The sequence below is a fragment of the Amblyomma americanum genome, chromosome 5 (genome assembly GCF_052857255.1).
Source record: "Amblyomma americanum isolate KBUSLIRL-KWMA chromosome 5, ASM5285725v1, whole genome shotgun sequence".
Taxonomy (NCBI): domain Eukaryota; kingdom Metazoa; phylum Arthropoda; class Arachnida; order Ixodida; family Ixodidae; genus Amblyomma; species Amblyomma americanum.
In genome coordinates this window covers 200,622,811-200,644,515 of record NC_135501.1, presented here as the reverse complement: position 1 = coordinate 200,644,515, position 21,705 = coordinate 200,622,811, and the positions used below count along the sequence as shown (strand labels likewise).

At 45.9% G+C, this 21,705-nt stretch overlaps 1 protein-coding gene across 2 annotated transcripts in view; it reads right to left on the bottom strand.

Annotated features, from left to right (window-relative positions):
- The window catches only part of LOC144133408 (uncharacterized), a 111,841-nt gene that overhangs the window by 24,645 nt on the left and 65,491 nt on the right, over positions 1–21,705 (bottom strand). For both annotated transcript variants that reach the window (XR_013315047.1, XM_077666493.1), the window contains exon 2: positions 7,873–7,986. Coding sequence is in view for 1 of the 2 variants with exons in the window: in XM_077666493.1 (XP_077522619.1) it covers positions 7,873–7,986 (114 nt within the window). In the remaining variant the exon portion in view is untranslated. The remainder of the gene's footprint in view (positions 1–7,872; positions 7,987–21,705) is intronic.

Below are 21,705 nucleotides of genomic sequence, written 5' to 3'. Positions count from 1 at the left end.
TTGGTTATTGGCTCACACTGGAACAGCCAGAGGAAAGGACATGCAGGGTAAAAAAAAAGGAACCAGTGACTGTGGGTTCATTTACGGAGAGAGCCGTTACTGAGATCCCACTCTTGACTGTCTTGTAACCGAAGTCCGCTGTAGTTGTCGCGAAAACCCGCAAGACAAGGTAAGAGCGAAAAGAAGAAAAAAGTAAGAAATCAGAAAGGAAGAAAAAGGAGCCAAGTAAAAAAAGAAGAAAAAAAGAGAGACGAAATAAGAAGAGCAGGAAGAAGACAGCAGCAAACAGAAAAAAGAATATAAAGAAAAAGAGAAAAGGAAGGGGAGAAGAGTGGCAGAAGATGGAGGGACACGACAGCTTTCGCCGAATGTTTTGACTATGTCGTGGCCTAGTTTAGCCGGTAACTTTTTTTGCCTTTTATCGTCCTGCACCTACTTCCCGCGGCTTCCATCAGAGTCGAACAGAAAGGTATACGGTAATGGCTTAAATAGTTAGCGCTTATTAATTTTTTGTAGCGAAAGCTACACTAGACTAGTCAGCGGCAGATTTCAGGTAAGCGTCCCTGGTCACTATTGCGCATGCGCTACTAGTTGCACCGAGCCACAGGTGTTTTTATATCTGGTACCTGATTTAATATCTTCTGCGGGTCCTTGAACCCAAGATATTAAACTCATTTTTGTAATATGGCGGAGTGCTTGCCTTGAAGCACTCTGGCACAGGTAGGCCCGGAATTGCACTGCCTCCGGTATCGGTCCGTCCATATTAGCGCGCGCCTTTTCTTTTTATCTTTGCTCTCCTATCCTTTAACTCTCCCACTTTCAGCACGCGGCAACGAGCGTGGCTCGGCTTCAGCCAGTAGGCAGTCCCGTGCACTTTCCTTTTCTTTCTTCCTATCAGTAACAGCAGTAGCAGCAGTTCCACCGCTGCACCCTGCGGCGTCTTTCCTAAAACTCCAATTTTCAATTTCCTCTTCTTTCTCTCCCTCCTTTATCCCTTCAATTACGGCGTGGTTCGGGTGTCCACCGAGATATGTGAGACATTTACAGCGCCATTTACTTTCCTCAAAAACCAAACAAAACAAGTGAGCCACCGGCGTTCATTGGGTTCACTGGCGTTGACAACCTTGTAGAGGCCGTTCATTTTCACGAAAGGAAAGGCGCACAAATCACTCCCTGGGTCAGTGGACACCTCGGTCTCGCTTTCAAGTACTGTCCTCCACTACGGCACCTCTTTCTTCCTTTCTTCTTTCACTCCCTCCTTTATCCCTTCCCTTACGGCGCGGTTCTGGTGTCCAACGACATATGAGACAGATACTGCGCCATTTCCTCCCCCCCCCCCCAAAAAAAAAACAATTATTGCGTTCCACACACCGGATTTGCAGCGCGCCCTATGGAGGAAAAACGCTAAGGCGCCCGTGTGCTGTGCGATGTCAGTGCACGTTAAAGATCCCCAGGTGGTCGAAATTATTCCGGAGCCCTCCACTACGGCACCTCCTTCTTCCTTTCTTCTTTCACTCCCTCCCTTATCCCTTCCGTAACGGCGCGGTTCAGGTGTCCAACGATATATGAGACACATACTGCGCCATTTCCTTTCCCCAAAAAACCAATTAAACACCGCGCCCACCCTGCCATCTCTCTCTCCCCACTGCCACGTACTTGTGCGCGATTGAGGCGTCCACTGAATCAGGAGCCAGTTATGCGCCCTCCTTTTAACGCGATAGCGTTAAGGAGCTCGTGTCGCAGTAAAGCCGGTGTCGTCGGCGGCGTTGGCCGCGAGCGAAAAATGGCGCATCTCGGTGGACACCTGAACCACACCGCAAGGGAAAGAATTTTCCTTCCCTAACGGCGCGCTACGGGAGTCCAGCGAGAATTGTGACAGGCGTCATTTCCTTTCCTTAAAACGAATTTTCATTCCATTTTCCTTCTCTTACGGCCCAGTTCGGGTATCCACCGCGATATGTGAGACAGGCGTCCGTTCCGTAAATTGTCCAACAGGCCACGCGTCGCGCCGAACGGGCGATGGCGTTCCGTGCATCCCTTGGCAACGCTGCGACACGCTGTCGCGTCTCACTCTTAAAGACGAAGCTTGAGCGTCCTCCAATTCTCTTTCTTTCTTGAAAAATCATCGGCGTCTAAGACGTTGCCAACTCCAACGAACGCAATGACAAGAAACGAATTGACCCCCTCTCCATTTTCTTTCCCTTTCCCTCTTGTCAGCACTACATTACTTGTATGGTCCCGCGCCCGTAATGCATTACGTCCATAGTAATCTAAATAAACGTAGTTAAGTTCCCCAGTTTGTTTCCAGTTTATAAGCGCATGCGACCGCGCTATTCATGTTGTGTCAATCGATGATAAGAAGAATAAAATGGCTTTTCTAGGCAACATAAGTCTTTAAAATAGGTGTTCTATTTTATGAAAGTAATAATAAATGCGTGCAGTCCGAATATTTCGAAGGCAAGCAACGTCTTCAGATAAAACGAGCGAGAGCCGTACCTGGCAAAAAAATTGAAAAATTGACCCTGAGAAACTTTTGGAGCGGCCGCGGTGGCTCAGTGGTTAGAGCGCTCGGCAACTGATCCAGAGTACCCGGGTTCGTACCCGACCGCGGCGGCTGCGTTTTTATGGAGGAAAACGCTAAGGCGCCCGTGTGCTGTGCGATGTCAGTGCACGTAAAAGACCTTCAGGTGGACGAAATTATTCCGGAGCCCTCCACTACGGCACCTCTTTCTTACTCGGCAGCGCAATGAGCGTCTAGCGGAACACCGCAGATCTCTAAAAGGTGCTGTGTCCTCCAACCTCGCTTTGCACTGCAGGGATTGTAAAGATTGCTTTCCTCACCTTGACAGGACAAGTATCCTGTTCAGGCACAGGGATAAGGTATGCCGGGAGCTGATAGAAGTTTACTTGATTAAGAAAGAGAGAGACGCGTGTGCCGCATCACCGTCGGTCAGCCTGCAGGATAAGGAAGTTCCTTTTCGGCGCAGTTTCTTGGGGGCAGGTAGACAGTACGGGGAGTTGGCCTGATGCGATTGAATTTGGTTTTCCTGTTGCTGTTGTGTTCCTTATCACGCAGGAATGAAATGTCATTGATTTCTTTGTACATCGGTTGTGGCGGTTCCTTTTGTTGTTTTTGTGTTTTATCACGCCTATAAAGCTTCCTTTCAGTGAATAAAAGTTCAGTTGATAGTCTGCGTTTGTGTTGTGTCTCCTCGTTCGCTTTTGTCCTTGTTTTTTTTTGCGCTGCCCAGTATGAATCCACACCAACTAGCCCAACTTTCTGTTCTTATTACCTCTTTCTTCTTTCACTCCCTCCTTTTTCCCTTCCCTTACGGCGTGATTCAGGTGTTCAACGATATGTGAGACAGATAGTGCGCCATTTCTTTTCCCCAAAAACCAATTACTATTATTATTAAACGCAAAAGGCGCCCGTGTGCCGTATGATGTCAGTACACTTTAAAGATTCCCAGGTGGTCAAAATTATTCCGGAGCACCCCACTACGACACCTCTTCCTTTCGTCTCTCAGTCCCTCTAGCGCTTCTCTTACGGCTCTGTTCAGGTGTCGTCGAGATGCGAGACAGACACAGCGCCACTTCCTTTCTCCAACAACCAATTTTTAATTTTTCAATACTTTAACAGCATGTAGCTAGCGGTTACGTATATGTGACGAAGTAAAAAAAGAATTACACAAAATACGGCTTTAAACAGCCTTGCCTGAATATAATACACACACTTGTGCTCTAATCTCTCCCAAAATATAGTCTAAGCATAAAGCAGAGGAGTTTAAGCGATACAACTCGTCGCAGAATACTATAGCAACATACTTCGGAAGCAGCTGAACAGAACACCGCACGTCGAAACGCTGATGACCGAATTTTTTCAGCCGAGACGGCACAAAATACCTCACTGTCTGATATTCATCGTTCATACCAGGTTGTGGTAAACACCGCTATTAGTGATGTATTGTTATGCGATGGGCGTGATTTGCTTGGAAATCGGCTTTGTTTATTCAGTGGTAATGTATTTGAAATTGCAAGAATCCCACGCGGAAAGTTTGCTGACACACAGTGGTGCCTGGTAAATAAGTAAATAATTTGTGAGAATTCCCTAAATACTCCACAATCGGACATGATCTCAGAGTTGGCGCTTTGTACACAAGGTGTTTCACCTAAAACTTCACTCAGTTTTTAGATATAGGCTTTATGAATTTGAAGAGCGTTTTTTTTCGGCATAGTATTGTCAGCGGTGAAGTACATCAGAATACAGGTAAGACGTAATAACTAGGAGGCTGGTTAACTTTTAACTTTTACTGATAGGCTCCTTAATTATTGAGAGGTGTGCAGCCCATCGTAAGTAATATCCGTATAAATAATAATTGTTTTTTTCTTTTGGGGGGGAGGAAATGGCGCAGTATCTGTCTCATATATCGTTGGACACCTGAACCACGCCGTAAGGGAAGGGATAATCCGTATCAATTTTTAGAATTTCGAAAACGCGGTCGCCTCGTCACTGAGGCCCAACAAATTTTGCCGCGCCAAAATGCATGCGCTTTCGTGAAGCTTGAAGGCAAAGCAACCTCTCCAGTGCATGTAACTCGTCGAAAATAGCCACAGTGAGACAATTTCTATGGGGCAAAAAAGAATGATGCAACTTGCGATGAAAAGGAGTTAAACGCCCACATACATCGCGGCGGCTCTGACAGAGCCTGCATGCCGTTGCAGAGTGTCGCCAAAAATGAAGAAAAGCGCCTGAAGCTGCAGAATAATCGCTAGGTGGCGCAACCGCCGCCATGGGAACTCGAGAGCAGAGATGGATGAGTCCCAAAAGCAGTGTCTGTCTTTGACAGATTGCTTGCTCAGCGGGATTTATTGTTGGGCTCTCGAAAGCGAATATGTTGTAAATGGATGTAGCTCATAACTGAACTGATGGTACGCTTGGGATTCCATATATACCCATGATTAAGTTTTTGTTTTTCTGTTCCCTGTCGCGACAGGGAACAGAAAAACAAAAACTTAATCATGGGTATATATGGAATCCCAAGCGTACCATCAGTTCAGTTATGAGCTACATCCATTTACAACATTTACAACAGCACTCTTATGCTACCTATGGCATCAAGACTGCCAGAACCGAGACCCTCGTTAAGCTATTAGCAGACAAGTTAAATAGCTTAACGAGGGTCTCGGTTCTGGCAGTCTTGCCTATGGCATCAAGACTGCCAGAACCGAGACCCTCGTTAAGCTATTAGCAGACAAGTTAAATAGCTTAACGAGGGTCTCGGTTCTGGCAGTCTTGATGCCATAGGTAGCATAAGAGGGCTCTCGCAGGGTTTCCGCCCTCACCGTTAGATGACGTTCTACGTCACACTCGCGATATTACAGGACGTGCTACGTCCGCCGCTATGGTCGAGGGTGGCGCTGGTGAACACTCTCAAGGCTCGCTTACACCCAGTAAACATAAATACCCACGAGAGCAGCAGTTTGGACAGCCGTCGCCGTAGCTCAGTTGGTAAGAGCACCGGACACGATATTCGGAGGTCGTGGGTTCGGATCCCACCGGCAGCATGGTTGTTTTTTCTGCTGCTTTATAAGTAATTTTCTTTAAGCGATTTAATAATCTAAGTAATATTATCCCACTGATAAGCATAACACATAATAAAAATTAATTAACGTTTCCCTATGCACCTTGGTTTCGGTGACTGTTGGCTCCCTTCGTAAATTTGTCAAACGGGCCCCTCATTTCATTTAACTTGTCTATATATATATATATATATATATATATATATATATATATGAAGGAAGCCAACGCTCACTTAAACCAAGGAAAGCAAGGCGACATATTTTTAAAATATTGCGATGTTGATCAATGGAAAAGCGCAGTGTGGTCATTTTTTCCAGAGAGATAATTGATTATAATGTAAAAAAACTACATTCATATATATATGAAGGAAGCCAGCAGTCACCGAAGCCAAGTAGCACAGGGGAACGTTTCTTTATGTTTTTATAATTCTTAGTTTCATTTTGCTTTCTGATAAATTATTAATTTTAAGATAATTACGTTATTAACACTCCATTAATTAAGCCAAGAAATTATTTAAAAAATGTAGCATTTCTTCATGTTGCTTGGTTTCGGCAACTCTTGGCTTCCTTCATATACAGGGTGTTTCACCTAAGAATTTACACAATCTTTAAAAATAGGCTTTTTGAGCTAGAAGCTCGGTATAGCATTGTCAGAGGTGTAGTACATTAGAATACAGCTAAGATGTGCTTACTAGCAGGCTGGTTAACTACTATTGAACAGTTAACTTTTCAACCATTACCGTTAGGCTTCACAATTATTAAAAGGCATGTAGCCCAATGTAAGTAATATGCACATCAGTTTTTAGAATTTTGAAAACGCGGCTACGCTTGGCGCTGTGGCCAAACAAATTTTGGCTACATCGCCGTAAAAATATGCACTTTCGAGAAGCTTGCAGGCAATGCAACCTGTGCAGCGCACGTAACTCATCGAAATAGCCCAAATAGCATGAAGTCCGTGGCGTTGCCTGCAAGTCATACATGTACGGCCATGGCCAAACGAACCACGCAACGAGGTTTGCTTATTAGTCGTATAGTGGCTCCCTGACAGCACTACTAAAGATCAAAAGTTCTCGAAAGGTGAGGATAAAGGTACTGCTTAGATCAGACAGATTTACATATTAAGGGCTGCCATAAGTACCCCTAAGTGAGGCTAAGAAACATGCTCGTTGCCTGTTTATATTTAGTACATGGTAGAGAGAAGTTGGTAAGGTGGTTTTTGATAACCACAAAGTGAATAAGGTAGGGAAACCTCAGGGTGCTTACCACCGTTTCGACTAGTGGAATTGTCTTCGCCTGGGCATTTAGCAAAGACGGTACAGTGCAGCAGCCTATGCTTACAACGATCTCAAAGTCGCCCCGCAATACATAAGGCGACTGCAAGGTGGGGCGATATTAAGGCGAAAGCCTCTAATGGCTCATACTTCCAGTCGAGATCCTGTCCATCCGTTACATAGACAACCGGAAGTCACGACAACGGAAGTGACGTCATGCCCGCTCTTCTACCTTGGCCGATTTGCACCAAAATCGATGTCCAGCCTAATTCGACTACGGCGAACACCATGGCGACCCCCAAATTTGGCCCGGCTCAGCCCAAAATTCGACCTTGGCCGATTTGCACAAAAATCGATGTCCAGCCTAATTCGACTTCCTCTTTCACTCTCTCCCTTATCCCTTCCCTTACAGCGCGGTTCAGGTGTCCAACGATATGTGAGACAGATACTGCGCCATTTCCTTTCCCCCAAAAAACCAATTATAAACCAACCAATTCGACTACGGCGAACACCAGGGTGACCCCCAAATTTGGCCCGGCTCAGCCCGAAATTTGACCTTGGCCGACTTGCACCAAAATCGATGTCCAGCCTAACTCGACTACGGCGAACACCATGGTGACCTTCAAATTTGGCCAGGGTCACCCAAAATTGGCCCACCTGCCCCATAAATTTGACCTTGGCCGAAGTGCCCCTGATTTTTTTTTGTCAGTACGTCTACAGCATGGTCCATGTTGTTGGCGCTTTGGTCACAGCTTCCCTTTAGCATCAATAAATTCATCATAAACATCATCATCATCATGTACAGCAGTCTCATTAATCTAGCCTGCACGCGACAAGCGGTGTCACGTTGTGTACAAATGAAACTGGAATCCATTTAATTGTGGTAAGATTAAATAAAATTATTAGTTCACTGCTTCCTAGTTCCTTTTAGGCGGGTTGCGCCGAATATGAGACTCTGCCTTGCGCGGAAAACAGGAAAGTATACAGAGTCAAAATACCATAATCACAAGGAGAAATTCACCTTCGTTGCAGGGCGGGTAATTGCGGCTGAATTTCGGCAGGCAGATGCACTCGCGCCCCTTGCAGAAGGTGTTTGGCACCTTCTCGCAGTCCGCATCGTTGTCGCACGCTTGGTCTGCGCAGAAACACAAAAGGGAAAAATGTCAAGCTTACTTTTTCTTCAGAAGAGTCATAAAAACAAACATTTTTGTAGCGAAAAAGTGATCGAGAACTTTCGCCTTTTACAAACGAGCGAAAACAGAATTGCATGAACGATAACGACGATGATGAAGACATAAGTTTTTATTGTTTTTATGGGGTTTTACCGTCCCAAAGCGACTCAGGCAATGAAGGACGTCGTAGTGAAGGGCTGCGGAAATTTCGACCACCTGGGGCTCTTTTGCGTGCACTGACATCGCGCAGTACACGGGCCTCTAGAATTTCGCCTCCATCGAAATTCGACCGCCGCGGCCGGGATCGAACCCGCGTCTTTCGGGCCAGCAGCTGAGCGCCATAACCACTCAGCCACCGCGGTGGTCTGTTCCTTCGCGCTGCGGATGGAAGTTGATGAAGACGACGATGTGCAATGCATAGCGCGAGAGGGTGTCAGTCCAAACACTAAGCCGATCGGCCGATTCTTGGCCGATCCCCCAGTGTGGGTATGTGCCATCTTTTGATAGGCTAACAACAACAACAACAACACTAAGCGTGTTCGGCTGCGGCGATAACCTCGTCATAATAATTAATAATTGGTTTTGGGGGAAAGGAAATGGCGCAGTATCTGTCTCATATATCGTTGGACACCTGAACCGCGCCGTAAGGGAAGGGATAAAGGAGGGAGTGAAAGAAGAAAGGAAGAAGGAGGTGCCGTAGTGGAGGGCTCCGGAATAATTTCGACCACCTGGGGATCTTTAACGTGCACTGACATCGCACAGCACACGGGCGCCTTAGCGTTTTTCCTCCATAAAAACGCAGCCGCCGCGGTCGGGTTCGAACCCGGGAACTCCGGATCAGTAGTCGAGCGCCCTAACCACTGAGCCACCGCGGCGGGTTCTTTAGACTACCTGTATAGCCTTTCCAGAAGGCAGCAAACTCGAGCACTTACAGAGTATTTGTTCCCTGTACCGTTGTATCGGCAAACGTTTCTGGAGTTTCTTGACACGAGTGTTTTAAAACGTGTTAGGCTAATGAGCATTTCTTCTGCTGCAAAAAAATTCTTTAAACTGCACGTGTCAACGATGCCTGTGAAGGCATGGCTTCATGCTAAGGAGATGCTTGAGCCATGGTCGGTGAACTGCCGCCTGTGCAATACACTAGAGACAATTGACCATTGTTTTATTATGTGCACTGATGCTGTTTTCTTCTGGGACATATTACAACGAACAATTAAGAAGGACATTGACATCACACCCTACAGTGTCCATTTTTTTGCCTGCTGAGAAAAACTGTGTTGTGCCTTATGATCTATTCATGTTGCTGGAACTATTTATTCTCTGCAGGAAGAGCCTCATGATGGACCTCCACGCCGAATCACCACGGTAGTTGAAATCTCTGTTTCGTGAACAATGCGCTTTGGTGCGGGGAGTGTATGCTGCCCCGCAAGACCCGCATAGCTGGCTCCCCTATCTGGATGCATGTGTGTGCCTCCCAGACTTTTGATGTTTTGGAAGGAGGGTTTATGCAGGGGTAAAGTGGCCTGGTGTTTTGTGGGGTAAGCGTGCTTACACTTTTCTTTTCGGTACTATTTCCATGCAATAAAGAAAATAATAAAAGCTGCGGCAGTAGCCTGGTGCTCTCGCGCAGTGACCAGCGAAGCTGATCTGTTCGCGCTGCCACTGGTTCGAACCCCAGTCGCGGATATTTATTCGATTTATTTTTATTTACTTCTTTCACTCGGCAAAAAACGCGCAAAAAAAAAAAACAACCCAAGACCTTCCTCTGTGTTCGGGGTTCGCCTGTTCGACGATCATGTCCAACAATTCTGTCCAAGCGCATTTTTTCAGCAGGAAGTTGTTTATGAGCGCCACTTTTTCATAAGATTTCACAACAATCAATATATCCGCCGATATACCGTCAGCAGGCTTGGATTTTTTTTTGCTATTAACGTTCTTGCTATCGTCATAGACGTTACTCATTGTTTTTTTCTACGGCAGTCTTAACTGCTCAATGTGAGCAATGGAAAAAAAAAACTTTAAAAGAGAGATTTTTCTATGCATTGGAAGACTGGACCATTATTATCTTCAATATCTGCATAACAGTAGCTTACAACATTACAATATTCGACAATTTCGCTCAAGGATGCTGGACATGTTCGAGAGAAAAGAACACGCTACGTGTATATCTTATAAGTTGAAGCACGCTGCGCCGAGAGCCGTCATACCACTCACCGCCAATACGTTTTCGTTTATGCAAATATAAAACTTTCCATTTCAGATCTCAAGCACCAACGAGTGTCATTCTCCCGATGTGTAGAGAAGCGGGCGCGAAAAATAGGAAAATAAATATATGAATAGCTCTGTCCTGGATGAAATGCTCGAAGACAACATTTTAAGCGACATCACTTCGAAATCACTTCTCCCCGCCTGTATTGGCCCCTCCCGTAAATCGAGAGGAAAAAAATAGGAAGACAGAGATTGTTATTCGATGGAAGAAGTTCGTCGCCGAAAAGTTTCGATTCATGACTGCTCTTTCTTCTTTTCCGTGAAGAATGAATAACAGATTGGGCCGAAACGTATCGTTTCCAGTAAAGTTGTGTGCAGTCCTCTTGCGCCTATTCTTCCCTTGCGCCCTATGAGCCGAATACAACGCGTAAATACGCCCGTTGTTTCTGCGATACCACATTGAATTTGTAGGCAAATGGGGCCCGCGGAATGACTGTAGGGCAACGGAAGATACAAAACCACCATAGCGCATATGTACTTATCCCCCAGCCAGAACCATGGAGTTCAGGGCAGTGCAGTGCAGTGCAATAGAGTGTAACGCAGAAAGATGTAGCATGCGTCAAAGGACTGGCACCCGAATGCACGAAACTCTTCCGAAAGAAAATTTTCCATTTGCAACTGAGCCTGTGCTATTCGCGATTAGGCCCTCAGTCTGTGAAATCTGTCTGTCTGTTGCTACCAGGAAATAAAGGAAGGAAAGTGCACAGGCCTGCTCACTGGCTCAAGACGAGCCACAATCGCTACCACGTGCAGATAGAAGGAGAGTTGAAAGATGGGATAGAAAGACAGGATAGTAAAGACGCGCTAAAGACAAGGCCGATCCCAGAGGCAGTGCAATACCGGGCCAACCGGTGGCGGGAGTGAAGCATCCTTCAAACTCTCCGCCACATTTCCAAAAATAAGTCCAATTGGACCCGTAACAGATACTTTACGGGGTCCGGAAGTCTATGAAAGCATGGATTTTAACCACGATAGAACACAGCAAGGGACGCACTATTGATAGGCAGCGCAAGACACGACACTCCTCTTCAAGTAAAGATTACATCCGGGATTGGTTAGGTGTTGCCCATTACTGGAAGCTCTGTCCGCGACAGGGGACTTTTATCCGTGACTCCGCCTTAGCGTGAGATGTGCTGCAAAAAGGAAGTGCAATGCATGGAACTGTTTTTCAAGTAAAGTTTTATCCCTGGCTGATCTGGTGTAATTCATTACTGGACGGTATGGCCGTGATTATGCATTTCGTCCCTGAATGGACAATTATATGTATTACTGGGCATTAAAAAGTGGCGCGCGCTACTAATATTACACAAAACGTTTCCACAAGTAAAAATTATACCCGAAAATGGGGCGGTGTTATCGGTTATTTGATTCTTTACCTGCGATTAGGTACGCTCTCTGTGATGGGGCGATTTTATCCCTGTCTGGGGCATTAGCGAATTACGCGTTGGGGTATAAAGAATTTTTAGTACAGTGGGAACCGCGTTCCGTTATCACGATTTGCTTCCCCGGGAAGCTATTACGCAGATGGCCATAGGAACGGACCCCTGCCACTGCACAGGCGCATGCTGTGTCCACGCGTGAGCTGATCACGGCAGCGACACGCGGATTGCACTATGCTAATTCTCTCTAATGAGCCGTGCTGTCGCGGACGGTTCTGACGTATTCCCAACTACGTACGCATATATGCCAGGCCTCCGACAGGCTGCCTCCTGCTGCATATAGCATCCACATCGCTGCATATGAAGAATCATTGCCAGCTTGTTTCACTCCGGCTGCGAAACCTTCGATCCCTCCATGGTGCCTCGCTCAGCCAAAAATCAACCTCGCAATACCTGGTATCTCGAAAAAAGCTGATCTGTCATCACCAGCCCTTAGACAGCTCACGCTACTACATTTGTACGAGAACTACCGTGACTCCACGCATATCTACACTGATGGATCTGTCCTTCCAAGCAGCTCCGCGGCGGCAATCGTCATTCCAGCGAAAGCTACAACAATCAAATTTAAGACGACCCACGCGACAACATCGATGGCAGCAGAGCTCGCAGCGCTCTTAACTACCCTTCATCACATTGGTGATGAACCGCCACACAAATGGACAATATTCTGCGACTCGAAGCCGGCACTGCAGTCTCTACTGTCACCTCTACGACGCGGACCGCACGAACAACTAATCTTCCATATTGCAGAGACGTTACACCATATAAGTGATGCCGGCCATGAAATAACGTTCCAGTGGCTTCCAAGTCACTGCGGGATTATCGGCAATGAACGGGCGGATCACGCTGCCCGCTCAGCCCATACTGAGGAGCGCCACGTCCCAATTCCTCTTTCTAGAACTGACGCGGCACGGAAGCTCCGCCTACTTGCTTGGCAGTACACCGAGTCGCAATGGAATGAGCCACATTTCAGAAATACGCGACTGTACTCACTTGATCCAACATTAAGTCTTCGAGCGCCATCACAGCTTCGCCGTAGAGACGCCACGCTTTTATATCGACTTTGGTTGGGTGTTGCCTTTACTAAAGCCTATGCCTTCCGCATAGGGATGACCGGCACCCCAACCTGTGACCACTGCGGCCATGAAGAATCAATTGGCCATATATTGTGCTCCTGCCCGCAGTACGGTCCACAGAGGGCATGCCTTAGCCACGAACTTGACCAACTGGACGACCAACCGCTATCCGAAAAAAGAATTCTGCAACATCGCAAGTACCTACCGTCGCAGAAGAAGGCCGTGCAAGCGCTTTTGCGCTTCTTACAATCTACCGGGCTGTGTGAAAGACTTTAACTGGAACGCCTTGTGTGTGTGTGTCTCCATGTGTGCATGTTCCTTTTTTTTCTTTTTTTTTTGCGTTTACCTCTCTGTCATCTTTCTAACCCCTATCCCCCATCCCCAGTGTAGGGTAGCAAACCGGAGACTCACTTCTGGTTAACCTCCCTGCGTTTCCTTCATTCTCTCTCTCTCTCTCTCTTACAGGCAGGCAAAGCATAAGCGTAAGCGTTTTGTTTACGAACAGCATCTGTCTAAGCTCTCATAAATGTGCTTTTCCCTAATGCCAAGTATTATCGCGCATGACTTGGCCTCGACCCGAGCGCAGCCGGGCGCGACACTTTTCGCCACATTTGAATAGCACGAGTGTTGTGCGTTGTGCGATTTCCCAGTTTCTTCGCCGAGTGAATAAGCTTCTCTGAAATAGGATACATTTCCATTCATTCGTTCTTTAGTTGGCTCATTTTCTTTTGACTGTCTTTTTTTTACATCTGCAGTCCCTCACTTTGCTTCCCTTTGCAAATCAGATGCAAAAGATGGACGAAACGATGTCCTAGAAGGGAAAGTAGCACGTGGTTAAAAAAAAAGAGAAGTAAGGGAATAAACGGATCTTTTTTGAGCGCCAGGACACAAACAATCCGAGATGTCATCCCCAATCGTCCGCTCGGGGATTCGTAGATGTCACTGGAATCCGTGAAGTGTACAGAAAGCCAAGCCAAGGCAAGCCTCCGACGAGATATGCTCTCGGAACAATATGTGTCTCGGCCACACTGGATCTCCACATTTGCAAGTTTGTTACTGCTTTTATGTTTCGTCACACGCATCCGTTTTGGAACGTGCCATTCGAACTGCGTCGTGAAAAGGCACTGGCGTACTTTCCCTTTTAGGGATTTTGCGTCTTTGTGTTCCCCAGAAGAATCCACCCGTCGTCAGCAGAATCCGCAACCTACGCATGATCCTTGGAATCTTGAGCTGCTATGAAATATGCCCGGAAAAGGCGTGTCATCACATGCTGTTATTCAAAAACACATCTTTATTTGATGCAGTTCGTTGCTTGAGGGTCTACGCAGTAATGTTCACGCAGTCACAGTGCAGAAAAAAAAAATGATAGGGGTAACATTAAGAGACAGACAGAGAGCTGCGTGAATTATAGTAAAGAAACGCCAGTTACTGTGACGTCGTACCTGAACTTACAAGGAGATGTACTTGGGCGGGTCATGTTATGTAAATTGAGTTGATAAATTTGTTAGATCAAAATGTGCATTTCGAGGGAAGGAAAACATAGCAGGGGGCGGAAGAGATCCAGGAGGACAGATGCAATTAGGAAATTTTGGAAAAATTAGAATTTAGAAAAAAAGAATTGCAGGCTTATCAAAATATCCCTTATCTGGTTATCTTTCGAATCGACAAGTCTTAGCCAGTGCAGTATGAAGTAGGTGTAGTAAGGTTTTCTGATTGGCTCTCTGATTGGCTCTATGACGTTCCTCGCAGGGAAGTGGTTATTGGGACAGATCCTTGTACAGAGATCTAATCACTAGATCACGCCTAAGCTTTAACGAAAAACAATAGTGGATACATAATAAAATTCAACCATGCACTGGGAAGATAACGTTCTCGTGACCGTCAATACAGCCGGTTCTGCCACAAAAAAACAAACAAACTTTGTAGTCAAGGTTATTACACAAGCTGTTTCGCGAAGGTGAACAAGAATTTTTTTAAGAATAGATGAATCTGCATACAGGCGAGTCCTGTCAAATTAGATAGCTAACTTTTCAACTATCACAGTTAAGTGCATGTTTGCAATTAGACACGTGTAGGTAAGAGTTGGTTATAGCACTATCACTCTTGAGAGTTTCGAACATGCGACCAATTTCAGTGCTGGGTCTATACAAATTTTGGCTTTCAGAAAGCGCGCGTTTCAAAATCGCGCGTCTTCAACAAGTTCCTCAAATTTCCTAGTCTCGAGCAATGAGAGGCCGTGTTGGTCAGCTCAGACCTTGTTATTTAAACCCGGGTCATTGAATGGGTTACTCAGGTCGCTGTCAGCCGTGGGCTGATAGGCACCTAGCACGGACCATCTGCATTTTGCCTTCTGACGAAATAAATGTTTTGCAACTCAATCCAAGGAGCACGTAACATGTGACCTTCTTCCAGCCCTAGTAGCGTTTGCAGGCCTTAAACCTCACTTACTACAGATTGTCCTACGAATCTAGTGAGTCACCAAAACAGCAAATCAGTTATATCTTCTCTGCATTGCATATCCCGCCTATTCGATACTGCTTATTTACGTTTCGATATAATTAGCTCCAGTTCCATAATTCACGTTGTACAATCCTCAATCTAGTTGCGAGGTTTTTTCGTTGACCTGCGCTTATGTCTGCAGAACTGCATACTTGCAGCATGCAACTGTTACACACCCTTGTTTTGAGAGGCATATAGATAAGCCTTTACGTTAAATTCATTCTAACACATTCGTATTCTCCCTCTCTTGTGCTAATTTCTCTTCAAATGTGAAAGTAACGGGCCATCAGATGTTGCCTCCACGCTCAAACTCTACGCATCAAATGTACCAGCATTGATTATAGCCTGCATTCCGAAACGACCCCAGGGCGGGACGCATAATTATATGCAAGCCCCAATAACGGCCGACGAAATTCGCGAGCCGCGCGAATGCACGCTCGCCCTGGAACTTTTATTTCCAGCCGCCTCGTTACGACACGATCGCGCAGCTATAATATGGACGGGGCGGATGTTTAATGCACGAGCGACGGAAAGAACAACAATCTACTCGGAATAAAAAAAAGCACGAAACACAGAAAGAAGCAAAAAGGTGTGGCTCCCCCACATTGTCGCCCTCCCCTTCAGCTCTTCTGCTCCTCATCTTTCCACCCTTTCCCTCTTTTCTTCCCTCGGCGATTTCCCTCTGCCTTATCCGCTCATTATTTCTCTATTTGTCGTTTGTTTTCCCGCGCCCCCGCAATGACGTCACGATATTTTCTCGTATGTTTTCTCGGGCGCACGCGATGACGTCACGTCCCGAAGGCTTTGGCTTGAGAAGATCATAACGGGGCACTTTTGGGACCAAAATAATTTGCACCACGTCCGGACGCATAGCGGACCCAGAAGGGCGGGGATGCGGAGAGTGGGGCGGCTTATTGAGAGAGCAGCCTTGGGTGTGGCAATGTTTATCTCGCAGCAGGTGCTGAGCGGGGAGGGAATACAATGAGAAGGGAGGGTGGAGAGGAGAAAGGAGAGAGAAGAAAGCATAGGGCGTAGTGGAAGGGGTGTGGGAAGGAAGATGGAGAAGGGGATTGCGTGAGAATGACCGTATTTGTTTTTCCCCAGGGAGCAGCAACCCCCGACGACATTACCGCCCCCCACCCCCTTTTTTTTTACTGCATCTGAGCAGGCAGGCGCGCACACACACACAACCTTACGGGTCCCGGTGCGCTGTTGGCGGGTCGTTAGCTCCGTAGGAGTCAGGGCGTGGAGGCAGCGGCTAGGATCAGAAAGCGAAGGGAGAGATAGAGACTCTTTCCAGCACCTCCAGACCTCCCCCCACCTTTACCGGCCGTTTTCACTGAAGCGACGACGTATAAATCTCTCCATTGTGTCGTCATCGCTTGTTTGTCTGTGGGGAGGTTAAGGCGTCGGACACATGCCCTGCCCAAAGCTCTGTCGTCATGTTTTCTGGCTTGTTTGTTTTTTGTTAATGATGTTGTCTTACGTTTATTTTTTATCCTTACGAAATATACGCTGGCGAAAAAGAAAAGGAGATGAAGATGAGGCCTCGCCTTCTGTGTCGCTAGATTCCCCCCCCCCCCCCCCCCAAAAAAAAAAAACACATAACTGCAGGGCAAGCTTTGCCAGCGGGCAGTCGAGATATGTGGCGAAGAAACCGCCTAGGCTGCAGGAGGAATTCTTGGTGGGGTGACCGCGGGAAATATGTGACACGCCGCGAGTCAGGTCCGTCGTAGCGGGTGCCTATTTGTGTATGTCTGTGTGCGGCTATGTGTGAGCGTGCCCTCTGACTTAACAAGTTTTTTTTTTCTGTTCCACTAGCTCTCGCTGCCATGAAGGAGTCTAGGCGGCGCTATCTGCGGTGTTCTGGTGGATTGCCTCGGATACCGAGGTATTCTTTGCGGCGGGAAGATGGAGTGTCTTGGTTAATCTTGGCTGAGGAAATGTGACTGCTTTCGCGGGAATTCCACGCAAAGCGCCATTGCTTCACGGACGTTCCGCCTAGTTGTTATTTTCATTGCACTTTCTTTTGTAGTGCTTTCCTCTGATGCATAGCGCGTAAAAAAAAAAAAGAAATGTCCCAAAATGGATAGAGCATGGCGAAATCTTTAGACCACAGCGGAAGGAAATAATTTTGTACTCTAGGCTCTTTATTTCACCAGCGTATTCTATATGTATTACTGCTTCATAATAGGACTTGTCTTTCACTGCTTAACTGCGTGGCACTGAGCTCAATGGTGCAGTGCGGAAATCAAGTGCACCGCGACACATCATGGCGCACGAAAACATGCGCGTGACGCTGCGATATGGCAAAGGACAATCCCAGCATGGCGCGCAACGGGCTTTATATATAGTCGCATTTATTACCTACAGCTTGTGCTTGGGGCAACCCCAACAGCTCAGTAAAGTTATGCGGTGAAAGCTGCGACGCCGCACTGCCAACGCGTTGCAAGCAAGCCGGGGTGTTGAATATTTCAGGTAGACTTAATGCAGGGTGCGAGAGCTGACAAACGAGTGGGCATGCCGCGAAGGAAGCGAGCACTTCCGCAGAAGTCCACCGTACGAGTTGTGCGTTTGTGAGCTGAACTCAGCAGTGTTGGGAGCAAAAAGAAAAAAATAGAAAGTGTACCGGCCTCGGAAAAGCGTAACAGGCCTAGTAGGTCGTTAAATATTGACATGGAAGAGGCGTGGATAGAAGATAGTAGAACGAAAGGGAAGTTAATCATGTATACAAGAAACACGACGAGAGCGGAAGCCAGAGGTCCCTGAGAAATGATGGTATGAGGTGCAGAGTATAAGGGAAGTATAAACGATAATAACAACAATAAGAAAAAAAATACCAAAATTAAGAGGACGCTTTTAAGCTTCGCCTTTAGAGCAGGCGCGATAGCGCCCCCTTCTTGTTTATATTTTGTTTCTAATTTCTTATCGATTAGTAATCCACAATAACATTACCCCTTCTTGTTTATATTTTATTTCTAATTTCTTATCGATTACTAATCCACAATAACATTACCCTTCTTTTTTATATTTTATTTCTAATTTCTTATCGATTACCAATCCACAATAACATTACCGATCACGTTTATCGATTGTAATCACAACTGCCGATCTCATTGCCGGTTACCCATCACCAATCATGACCATCGATTACTAGTCACCAATCACTATCTAGGTTACACTGCACGACATACTACGCCACTACATACACATGCGCACCATTTGTTTCAGTACAATGAAGCGTCTTAGCACCGCCTTTTCATTCCGTGCAATTTCTGACGCCTGCTTAGCATATGTAAAATTGGTCTTGTTTTTTAATTACTCTAAAATCAGTGCACATCTCAAATACACGTTACTAAGTCATACACATCACAACGCGTTTACTAGGTGCTCCTCTACAATGAAGAGGCAACGTGAAGTACTGGGAAGGCCGGTATAATGTGTGTTTCTCTCTTAGTGTTATTTTTGCTCTGACAAGGCGTGGCACATTTTTAAAGAATTACGTCAGTGCAGGAAATATATCTCAGAAATTCTAAGTTTCCATCAGAGACGTCGACCCATGCTGGTTGTAAGGTTTTAAATGCGTGGGTCAGGAGGACGTATAAGGAGAACAAAGTTGACTGCGAAAACTTGACTCTCATGATTCAGACGTGCAGGTTCTCAATCGATATTTAAAAATACACGACCGGATTAGGATTGGATGACAGCCTCAAAGCCAGGCTTCATATTCATACAAAGACGAGTTTCTTGAATGAAGGCCACCAGAAGGTCTTGATTTCCTGAGCGCTGTGCGCTACAAGCGGACGCCATTTGTTCGGTGTCCATCGCCGATGTGGCGTCTTTACATTACTTTTCTGTTAATTACGAAAACAAATACTATCAAAACCACTCGCTAATTACTGTTACAATGAGTAAATATTAATCAATTCCTCCTTCATTTTCAGCGAGCCTCTTTTTATTTGATGGATTAAGTGAATAACGCTTGATCGTTCTCTCGATGTGTACCTTAAATTCCCCTAGATCGATAGTCTATGGGGTGACGTCTAATGCCGGCGGGGTTCACCGTCGCTTCTCGCGCTCTGTACGTGCTAAGGCTTCGTTGAAAAGAAAAAGAAAAAGAAAATGACTGAAGAAAAGCATCTCGAGCCACAACGCCTACCACAGGGGCATATCGTCACTTTTAATTCAACTTCTGTTCATAACTATTATCAAATAGCAACGAGTTATAAAATGCGGTTCTGTAATCAGTATGTAACCTGTAACAACTAAGTTAACTAAAAATGAACATTCACCGAACATACGCGTTAAAATAAAAGAACAGCAAAACTGACTTGATCCCACATTGGTCTTCTGTTGCTCATACCCAAGAATTCTGGACCAAAGCATTTTTGCACGAGAAATAGTTTATGAACGCATTTTTTTTCATATATTTTAAGATTTCGCTACAACTGTCAATATATCCGCAGATCTCCCGTCGGCAGGCCTGCATTGTTTTGCTGTTAACATTTTTGCTATCATCAAAAGCGTTGTCCGTTCGTTTTCTATGGCCGTCTTAAATGCTAATTCGAGCGATGGAAACAATTTAAAAGAAAAATTCTACTACACATCGGGAGAATGGACACCTATAACTTCAATAGCTCCATAACAGTACCTTATAATTTTTCAATATTCAAAATTTTTGTCTAAAAGATGGACATGAAGTTCGTAAAGAGCCGTCCTAACTAGTGTACGTACAAAGCTAAAGAAATAAACCGCTAGTTAACCAGCGCGTTTTGCATGAATATTTCGCAGACTTGCTCGTATTACTATTTTCTCGTTCTTTAGTTGTATGCTTTCGCCGTTGCTCCTAATGTTCTTCACAAGCAACGGGCCTGCCATTTCTATGGCACAATACTTGATCATTCAATGAGCCTTCGTTGAAACTCTCTGTACAAAAAGGAGGACAGCTACAGCAAAGCTTGCAATGAAATTAGGACCCACCGCTTGCGAATACTTTACAGCAAAACTGGTCATGATTTCGTTTAACAATCTTCAGTGCCTTTTCAATCCTTGTCATCGAGACTTGCGGAAGTAACGCGTGCCCTTCGCGTCTAAATTCGATCAGCAAAGAAGCTTTGCCGACGCAAAACGCAGTGAAAATAGCTCAAAAGCCGATATTAAACACAATGATCTCCGACCATTTCACTATGTTCCGCTCACGTGAATTTTATACGTTTCCTCTCACCGTGCAAAGTGAATTATCAAGCTCAACGCAATACTGCGCGGCGTTTTTAAACATTTGCAGCGGGATGCAAACACATTTAGTTAAAAGCATTGCTTGCTCGTTTCGTTCAGTGCTTTAGAGCATAGGTTGCGTCAGGCTGTTCCATTAAGCGAAAAGCAACCCACGTACAATCGCGTGCATCTTTATTACGTTAATACGCGCTCTGGGTTTGACTTAAATTGGATAACGGTAGACTAACTTAGAGAAACAAACTAAATTAGACGCCTTGCTCCAGCACAGCTGATGTGTCCCGCACCGCAATCACCCGACTGACCTATATTCACCCCTTTTTTCTTCGTTCTTTCCGGAAAAGGAATGAAAAACTATGAGTGCTTATTTTTTATGCTTATTTTCTTTCCAGCCGTTCAGGGCGACCGCAACCGTACGCAGGCCGGACGTCTGACCTACAACCGCTTCTAAAAGGCGGATTGGAATACCAAATCGACCCGACACGGAGTTCCGGTCACGTTTGTTCAGACAGGAACGCGCGCATGCATAGACGAGGCCTATCAAAATATGTAAACTAGACGGGACAGAAAGATGGCATGATGATGATAATCATGATTGGTAAAGGCGAGACGGAGCGAAGGCCACGTTTCGGGCGGAAAAAGATAATGTTTCACTCATGCGAATGAAGCCCGGTCCGGCAAGACGTGGAGGAGCAAACAGTATGCGCAGCCTGCCCGACTCGTGGCGTGTCGCTTTGAACACGCTGACACGCCTAGTTGCTCGGCCAAGCGAGACGGTGAATTCGGGCGGCCGCCTGCCACCAGTCGCGTATACGCCGTCCCAATTTCGTCCAGCAGGCTGCCTTTTTTTGTCCTGTTTTTCCTATTTTCATCTTTCGTTCCTTCTTTCTTTTTCTAGTTTCTTCTTGTTCTTCACATCCTTATATTCTTTACTTCCTACATTCTTTGAATTAAATTGTTTTTTTTTGGGGGGGAAGGAAATGGCGCAGTATCTGTCTCATATATCTTTGGACACCTGAACCGCGCCGTAAGGGAAGGGACAGAGGAGGGAGTGAAAGAAGAAATGAAGGAAGAGGTGCCATAGTGGAGGGCTCCGGAATAATTTCGACCACCTGGGGATCTTTAACGTGCACTGACGTCGCACAGCACACGGGCGCCTTAGCGTTTT